Source organism: Portunus trituberculatus, chromosome 9, assembly GCF_017591435.1.
Source record: "Portunus trituberculatus isolate SZX2019 chromosome 9, ASM1759143v1, whole genome shotgun sequence".
NCBI classification, from domain to species: domain Eukaryota; kingdom Metazoa; phylum Arthropoda; class Malacostraca; order Decapoda; family Portunidae; genus Portunus; species Portunus trituberculatus.
Window position 1 is genome coordinate 11,076,628 of NC_059263.1, and position 9,795 is coordinate 11,086,422.

Consider the following 9,795-nt stretch of genomic DNA (forward strand, 5'->3'; position numbering starts at 1 on the left):
TTGTTGCTATCTGCATTTCCATAACCACATGATCACTCTTTCCCAAAGGACATTTGTATTGTATATCTCCACATAGGTACACTTCTCTTGTTAACACCAAATCCAGTCTAGCCGGTTCATCATCTCCTCTATATCTAGTATTTTCCTTCACCCTCTGTTCCATCATATTTTCCATCATTAGATTAAGAAATCTCTCTCCCTATGCTTCCTCTCCAGCACCACTTACTAGATTTTCCCAATCCACCTCCTTACAATTAAAATCTCCTACTAGTATCACCTTTCTTTTTCCAGATAATACACTTTCCAAACTCTGTAAAGTATCCTTGATCATATTGTCATATTCCCTTAATGTCCAAGAATTTGTTTTAGGAGGTACATAGGTCACCATGATTATTAATTCTTTTCCATCACTTTTTATCCTTATGCTTATCACTTCTGCATTGTTCTTCCCATACCAAACCTTATCCACATTTATTTATTTCTTCGTCATAATCATAACTCCTCCTCCACCTTTACTCTCCCTATCCTTTCTCCATATATTATATTTATTATCCAAATTTATCTTTGTTTTTTCATGTAATTTTGTCTCAGTCAAACACACTATATCAGGCTTCTCCACCATCATATAGTCTTGCAATTCCAATCTACTTGACAGTATCCCATCTATATTAGTATACATTATGGTCCACCCACTGCTCCCTCTAAGGGTTTCTCCGTATTCCTTCTTTCCACATACCACTTTCTGACTCTCTCTCCTATAACTCTCCAAAAAAACTTTTCTCTTTCCTCCTCAGACCGCTCATCATTTTTCCTTCTCGCCTCTTCCACCAATTCCTTATATCTTCTCCTCTCTTCCTCATTTCTATTCTTTCTCACAAACACCTCTTTACAACCTTCTATCTCTCTTAACTCAAAGAGTTTAATGAACAAGCAATACATTTCTTGGTGTCCACTGTTCCTTTCAACAAACACATTCATTCTCCACTCTCACCATGAACACTATGATGTGAGTGCAACACTGTCACTGCACACCACCATATTTTGAAAGGCTCCATACATACAGCCTTGTTCACTCTCACATCATTGCTTTCAAATATAAAGTGCCCAAACAATAAAAACATTGTGATTTTTCTATGTAAATAAAAAAAAATATGACAGATATATTGTCTACATTCCTACTAGAAAAATGGCAAAAACATTCTCTTAGATATGGTTAGTGTAATGTACTGTGACTGACAGAGAGCTCCACACTCCAGGCAGGGACAAACCCACAACTACAGTGCACCTCAAGATTGCCAAAGAAATAATACTCAATCATTATGAGAAAAATATTATGTGTATGATGAAATATGGACAGAGAGGTTTGCTTGTTCATATAGTTCACCAAATTCACAGGAAACATCCACACAGTGAGTGAGTGATGCAGGCATACAGAGGTGGGCTGCCAGAGCATGACTGGAGAGGGAAAGAGGCTGTGGAGCAGAGGGATGAGGGATGCTAAGAGTATACAGAGCAAGGGACAGACACCGGACAATGGCACACTTATACCTGTTGTGGTCACTCTCTGGAGGGAACACAGTACCAGATGGAGATGGTTCAGTAGCCTTAAGCCATCATGAAATGCACCTCAATGTGTATTAGCAAAGATTCTTTCACACCCACTTGGGACAACAGGGCAAACTTGACCTCAAAAACAGACCTTTAGTCCTGCCATCCTACTCTGACCCAACTCGCCACCACTCATCACTTAGGAGGAACACTTCCACTCACTGTGTGGCATCAGGTGTGCTCTCACTCACTCACAACCAAGAGACCAAAGAGATGAGAACAAAAAACAAAATTTGGTGTGTGAAATAAAACCCAGAAATGCTGGAAAACCAGACATTAATTAATCAGAGCATCAAGAGTCAATGAAGGAGGAACCATAGCAGGCAAGATGTTAAAGACAATGATGGTGAGACTGATAAATGAAGGAAGATCTCACGGAACAAAAGAGGAACTGAGTGCAGCCAACAACGAAAAGTGGACCAAATAACACCTATAAAACTAACTCTCTTTGATGAAAGAGAGATATGACAGGAATGGACAAGGAGACAGGACACAGAGAGCTTAGCTTGGGCCCTGTAATACACAAATAGGTAAATACACACACACACACACATACACACCACACACACACACACACACACACACACAGGAAATGTGCACATGGAGGACATTAAGATACCTAAAAAAGTTATATAAAATGTTGGAGGAACTTAAAAGATGATAAAGCGATGGGACCAGATGAAGTTTCAGGAAAATTATTGAAGGACTGTAGAGAAGAATTGATTGATCCATTATATGATATTATAAGGTGCTCATTAGAAACAGGGGAAGTACCAATAGAGTGGAAGAGAGCTGAAGTGGTGCCCATTTATAAGGGAGGCAGTAAGGAAGAGCCTCTTAACTATAGACCTGTGTCTCTAACAAGTGTGGTCGGTAAGATTTGTGAGAGGGTGATAAAGAAATATTGGATACGGTTCCTGGAGGATCGTAAGTTATTATCGGATCATCAATTTGGCTTCAGGAAAGGGAGGTCATGTGTAACAAATCTACTGAGCTTTTATTCAAGAGTGGTTGACAAAATACAGGAGAGAGAGGGATGGATGGACTGTGTATATTTGGATTTAAAGAAAGCTTTTGACAAGGTACCTCACGAGAGACTTATGGAAAGTAGAGATTTATGGAGGACTGAAAGGAAAAGTGTTAAAGTGGATGGAAAACTACTTGAGATGGAGGGAGATAAGAACGGTAATGAGGGATGCAAGGTCGGACTGGTTGGTGGTGGAGAGTGGAGTCCCACAAGGCTCAGTGCTGGCACCAATACTTTTCCTGGTATATATTAATGACATGCCAGAGGGAGTAAACAGTTATATTAATTTGTTTGCGGATGATGCGAAGTTGTGTAGGTGTGTGAAGAGTGAAGAAGATTGTGAAATTTTACAGGCAGACCTGGATAAGATTTGGGAGTGGAGCAAGAGGTGGCAAATGGAATTTAATCTGAGCAAAAGTCATGTGATGGAGATGGGAAAGAGTGGAAGACGGCCAAGAGGGTCATATAAGATGGGTGAAGAAGTAGTGTTGAAAAAGGTGGAAAAGGAAAAGGATTTGGGAGTGATAATACAAGACCATGGGCAGTTTGAGGCTCATATTGATAAGATGTTTGGAGAAACGTATAATTTGATAAAAATATTGGATTAGCCTTCCATTATATGGATAAAGATATGATGAAGAAATTAATTAGTATGGTAATTAGACCAAGATTGGAATATGCTGGAGTGGTTTGGTCCCCTTATAAAAGAAGCATATAAGGAAGTTGGAGAGATTGCAGAGAATGGCAACAAAAATGGTTCCGGAATTGGCAGAAATGACCTATGAGGAGAGATTAAAAGAAATGAATTTGCTTACCTTGGAACAAAGAAGAGAAAGAGGAGATTTAATACAGGTTTATAAACTGTTGAACGGACTGGATGAAGTGGATAATGAGCAAATGATGTTGAGAGAGGAAAACTTAAATAGAACTACGAGATCGCATTGTAAAAAGATAGCCAAGGCAATATGCTTGAAGGATGTGAAGAAATATAGTTTCCCACAAAGATGTGTGGAGGTGTGGAATGGTTTGAGTGAGGAGGTGGTGTCAGCGAGGAGTGTGCATAGTTTTAAAGGAAAGTTGGATGTGTGTAGATATGGAGACGGGGCCACACGAGTATGATACCCAGGCCCTGTAAAATTACAACTAGGTGAATACACACATAGTGGTGGTGTAGTGGATAAGGTGGTGGGTGCGGGATTTGGCAGACGTCCATGTGTAGGTTCAAATCCCACTACATACTGCTTTGAAGCTATGCCATTTGTTGGGTGGTTTAAAGTTATCTACATGTCACCATGATACCCAGGTTCTAGGTGGTTAATCCAAAGATACGCTTGGGTAGTGATAAGGGCTGTAATACGGGTACCATTATAAATTAAAGTGCCTGCCCCACTAATGGGCGGAAGCTGATGTTGTTGTTGTTGTTGGTTGCCACCCGAAGAGGGGTGACGCGGGCCTTTGGTTATGGCCCACAGATATAGCAGCGCTTCCCACATATACGCTTCAAGTATGCCTACAGGCACTATAGGGCATAATACATATACATACATACATATATATATATATATATATATATATATATATATATATATATATATATATATATATATATATATATATATATATATATATATATATATAAAAACTAGAAACTGGAAAACACATTAATTAGAATTAACCTTCTTATTTATTAAAATGGAACGTTTTACTTCTTACTAAAACATACGTATACATGGAAATAAACACTTTACATTGCTGGCCATACTTGGTCTCCATGATAACGATACTGCGCAGAACGGACATTTAACAAGCAAAGTATTTGTCGCCTGTTGAAGGTCGTTTGGAGTGTAGTGAGCCAGAAACACCAAATACAGGGGTGCACCTACACAGTGTAGGAAATGTGACAGAATAGATTACTGTGTGTAGATGTGACGTATCCTTGTAGGATATGTGACAGAACAGAATTTTGTGTCAGAAGTATTTCACTACCTTAAAAAAGCTAAATTTGCATATATTTCCTGTATGGTGCTGAATTTTGCGTAGTAAATGTGGTGGATACTTATTTTTGTGTAGGAAATATGACCACCTATGTGTAGGTTATGTGACAGTACTCCAATTATTGTAGGTTTGTAGAAGTGAGTACAGCACCTCCATCCCCACCCACCCCTTGTTGGACAGGTCCAACTTGTGTGGGTTTACTGTACAAACATAAAAATATAAAGATAAATATGGTACATGCATAATATGTCATAATATATATTTCTATAAGCACCATGATCATGTAATAAACCTGCACATTTATTTACTGGCACATTAAACATAATAACAAGCAGATTGCTGTGGTTGTAACAATAGTATGATGGCCACATGATGCTCAAAAGAGACTTCTGCCCTGGTAAGATGGCTACAAAATGCTAGTTTACATTAGTTTCCCCGGCCTCGGTGGTGGGACTGCCTGGGACTAAAAATCGAGAGACACAGGTTATACTTATTGTTTCACTCTTACATACATACAAGGATACCCAAGATGTATAAGATTAGTCTAATACATCTTGATGATACCCACCCGAAAGAGAAAGACGAAATGTAAGAAATGTATTCATGATGTATAAAATCGCTTCAGAATAAACAATATTTTTTTTATTTATTTATTTTTTTTTTATTTCTCTTTCCTTTCAAAGCAGTAACCCTATGATCACTAGTAAAATGTTTTAAGACAACATGCATGGTCGCGCTGGGATTGCGGCGCGTCACACTCAAAACAAACATCTGTGCTGAGCTGCACTAAACTGGGAATTACTTCGTAATAATGGTACGTATGATATATAAATATATGTAAAATAGTCAAAATAAGGAGCATGATGCAAGGAGTGTCTGAATGTTGCAGCATGGTTACAAGTGAACCATCAAACCACCCGTCACTCAAAAACGAGTTACTACGACGCCTCACCATTGTACTACAATTAATTCCAGTTATTTATTTTGCACTTTCGGCCTTTTTACAAAAGGTTTGAAGCTCACACGCCCCTCTACTATCAGCAGTAAGTATGACATGTTGATTGTAAACACCACAACCCCGCTGATTAGTAGGTTAGCTTGATATGCCGTGGAGGGAGGGGAGGGATCCATCCCCGGTTAAAATTAGGTAATTTTTGTTTAATATCACAGTGGAAAAGCATAACAGATAAATATAGATACATGAGAGAGAGAGAGGGAGCGATGTAAACGCTGTTAAAAGTGAAAGAGCTGTGAAGAAGGACCGGGGAAACAAGGTGAATGGGAGGGACGTGGATAATGGTGGAGTTGCGCTTTTTCTATTACCTATATAATATTCCGAAACATATTTTGTCTTGAAATAGGCACGATTAGGTCAGGTTAGGTCAAAACAAGGTTAAGTTAGGTTAGGTTAAGGCAAGGTGAGGTTTATAGATTTACCATTACCACATGATACTTATAGTCTAATTTACTATTATTATAATAATTGTTGTTGTTAGGTTAAGATAATTACATTGTCATTTATTACATATTATTATTATTATTATTATTATTATTATTATAATTATCATTACCATTACCATCATCATCATCAACACTATTTTTATTATTATTGTTATTGACAGCACTAGTAGTGCAGCACAAAATTTGGATAATCTCACCAAGATTTACCCAAAATTTCTTTCTTTCTTCCTTGATGAGCCATCAAATTGCCTGTACATGAAGCACATACTTAATGCATTACTTTGTTTTAAATACAGTTAAGTGTATATGTAATCATGTATTACCTATTTCAGGCCTTAGAACTTTTCTGTGGCATTGTTGATCTCCTACAAAAACTTGACTATGAGGAAATAGAAGAAATTCGGCGCTTGAGATTACCACGTACAGTACTACGGGATCGCAGTGACCCAATGGTATACCTCACGGAAGAGGAATTCATCCAAAGGTAATTATCCCACTCGTGGTAGTTCTATGCTTCTATCTATTTATAATTATATATTGGCGTCTTTTTTTGTGGAACATTTCTGAAAGATTAAAAAACCCAACAGGTATCGATTATCAAAGGATGGCGTAAGGGATGTGCTTGAAGAGATCACACCCTACTTGGGAAGAATACGAGATGGAAGAGGTAAGACAATCTATAACAGTAATTATATTTTATATGTATCATTACTTAAGTTTACTATAGAATGATGCTTACATATGTTCTGCCTATCTGTCTTTACCCTGTCAACTAGAAGTCTGCCACCATATTGGAGGCAATTAAATGAGGTGGAGTGAGGGAACTTGAAGCCTTTCTGCTTTTTTTTTTTTTTTATTTATTTATTTATTTATTTATTATTTTTTTTGTGCGGTTGTATAAGGAGACCTAAGGGAATGAGTGAGGGGATGGGTATAACTATCAACATTAAGATGCCATTTTTGCATACAGTATGTATTACTTTATGCTTAATTATTGCTTAAATTTTTTCTACCAATGCTATCCTTTCCAAGCTCTTTGATCTCTTGATGCATGTACCTTTGTATCAGAGGCTCCCACCATTTTCTATGACTCGCACACTTAGAAATTTTTTTTTAATGTCACACATATGTATCAGTCTATCTATCTTAATATCTACCAGCAAATTTGTTTATGTATTGTCCTTTTCAAATAGCCAGACCCAAAGTTTTCTGCTTCCTAAAAGTTTATAAACTCTTTGCAGGAAGTAGTGTGCCACAGTACTTGCAGCTTCTTGTGTCGCTTCGCTACATGGCGACAGGAAACTTCCAAATCACGCTCTCAGATTGTGCAGAGATGTCGGCAGCATCCGTTTGCAGATTTGTGAGGCGTATTGCAACAGCAATTGCCTCAACTGCCCCACGCCACATACACTTCCCTGATCATCAAGAGGCTCATGCCATTGTCAATGAATTCTACAGGATTGCTCAACTACCTGGAGTAATTGGCTGTGTTGATGGAATTCATATAAAAATCAAAAGTCCTGGGGGGGATGATCCTGAACAGTACCGCTGTAGGAAGGGATTTATGTCCCTGAATGTGCAGGGTGCATGTGATGCAAAATTAAGGTTTACAAATATTGTATGTAGTTGGTCTGGCTCCACACATGATGCAAGAATTTTTGAAAATTCCAGAATTTACACAAAGCTTGAACATGGAGAATATTCTGGGCATCTGTTGGGTGACAGTGCATACCCATGTACTCCTTTTCTACTAACTCCAATACTAAATCCTAGAAATGAAAAAGAAGAGAGATACAATGCAGCACACATTAGAACTAGGAATACTATAGAAAGGGCTTTTGGTGTGTGGAAGAGAAGATTTAGAATCCTAAGTATTCCAATGCAAACCAAGCTTGGTACCACAAAGCTTATTATCATGGCATGTGCTATATTGCATAATATTGCTATTTCAAGGCAGTATCCACTTGTAGATGAGCCATGCTGCCCAGAAGGCAATGATGACAATGATGTTAATGAGGTTAGACATGCTGCTGCTGCTGCTGACGATGAAGATGATGATGATATAAATGGTGGTGAAATGGCAGTTGATGGTGCTGAGGAGGGTGCTAACAAGAGACGGTTGCTTATCGAAAGGTGGTTTTAGGCCAGGTAGTTGGAGAGCTAGCTGACTTTTATTCATAGTATTGAGTGCAAAAGGTTTGAGGGTGTAATTCTATTGTACTTTGCATCTGGATGAAGGGATGGGACATCTTAAGTTGCACAATCCTGGGGTTTGGCCCCTGAGGGTCCCCAAAATGTGACCCCCAAACCCATGTAATCATAATTTTGAGTGCAACATCCATTTCAAGTTTGTTGCATTCAGAATACCCCAAAAAAGAAAGTGGCACAACTTAAGACGTGAAAATGCCTGGGGTTATTAATTAAGACACGCACTAATTAATGACTAATTAACGATTTATTTAAACTTTTGAGTGCAACAAAAATTCTTTTTTCAAAACATCACTTAATGACACCAGACACTATAATCACAACTTAAGATGCGATGTTTCCTGGGGTTTGTAGATAAGATGGGTGTTTTGACCCCTGAGGGTCATGGGAACCCCCAATTATGGAGTTCTACCCAAGAGGTAGTGCAACAATTTTTATACCTGTTATGGATGACACAGTGTCTCAAATGGACAAAAATGTAATTTAAGACATAAAAATGTCTGGGGTTACAAATAATAATCATAAACATTATAAAGTTACTTACATACATGCATTAGTGTACATTATAATGACTTACTCTTAAATTAAACTGCTTAAATGTTTAACTTCATAATTTTTACTTTCATTAAATCTTTTACTGTACTATGATGCACTCTCACTTTGTTACTCTCAATGGAAGCTCAAGTCAGGGGTTAAACTTGTTATAATTGGTTCATTTAATGAAAATTCACTTAACGAAGGGTTTTTTAGGAACGTAACCCCTTCGTTAAGCGGGGGTTGCCTGTACTGTATTCCCAGAAGTCCAACATGATTCTGATTATTTTCTGGCAAACCTGCATAACAAAGTGACTCAGTGGAGTCTATGTGATTTATTAGATATTGTGAATGAAACCAACAAGTATCATGCCAAGTATGTTGAGGCTCATGAGATGGCTCCTGGCTCACACGAGAAGAAATGGGCAAATCTAACAAGAGATGAACTTCTAACATACATAGCTTTGACTTTGCTTATGACTCGTGCCAGAAAATCTCTAACACATGACTACTGGAACAGGAGTGACCTTCTATTCATGCCAATATTTGGAAGTTATATGACGAGACAGGTATAACAATATACTAACGTTTCTTCACTTTACTAGTGATGCGAGTGCTGATCCACTATAAAATCAGACCAGTGCTGCAAAATCTTATAAATAAATTCAGTACCTTTCTCAAACCATTTCAGAACATGATCATTGATGAATCTTTGAAACTCTTCAAGGGGAGAATAAAATTCATACAGTACATTCCATCAAAGCGACATCGCTTTGGAATAAAAATGTACATACTCTGTGATTGTGAAACAGGAATTGTTCTATATTTGTGCATCCATTCAGGAAGTGATGTTGATAATATCACAAAAAATCATTCTCTTGGACTCTCTGGATCAGTGGTAGAACAGTAATGCGCTGGTATGTGTCACCCATGGTTGCCTCTACAAGACTGTGCTTGTCGGC

At 38.0% G+C, this 9,795-nt stretch overlaps 1 protein-coding gene across 3 annotated transcripts; it reads left to right on the plus strand.

Moving 5' to 3' along the window:
* The first annotated feature begins 5,008 nt into the window (after positions 1 to 5,008).
* LOC123501394 (putative nuclease HARBI1) lies at positions 5,009 to 8,906 on the plus strand. Of its 3 annotated transcripts, none has more exons than XM_045250216.1 (4): positions 5,009 to 5,444; positions 6,424 to 6,575; positions 6,679 to 6,758; positions 7,333 to 8,906. In XM_045250216.1, the coding sequence occupies exons 1-4, from the start codon at positions 5,442 to 5,444 to the stop codon at positions 8,232 to 8,234; spliced, it is 1,137 nt and encodes a 378-aa protein (XP_045106151.1). In that variant the 5' UTR covers positions 5,009 to 5,441; the 3' UTR covers positions 8,235 to 8,906. The 3 variants fall into 3 exon arrangements, with proteins under 3 accessions (XP_045106151.1, XP_045106152.1, XP_045106153.1); XM_045250217.1 differs by lacking the exon at positions 5,009 to 5,444 and adding an exon at positions 5,457 to 5,673; XM_045250218.1 differs by lacking the exon at positions 5,009 to 5,444 and adding an exon at positions 5,741 to 5,777.
* Positions 8,907 to 9,795: the final 889 nt, after the last annotated feature.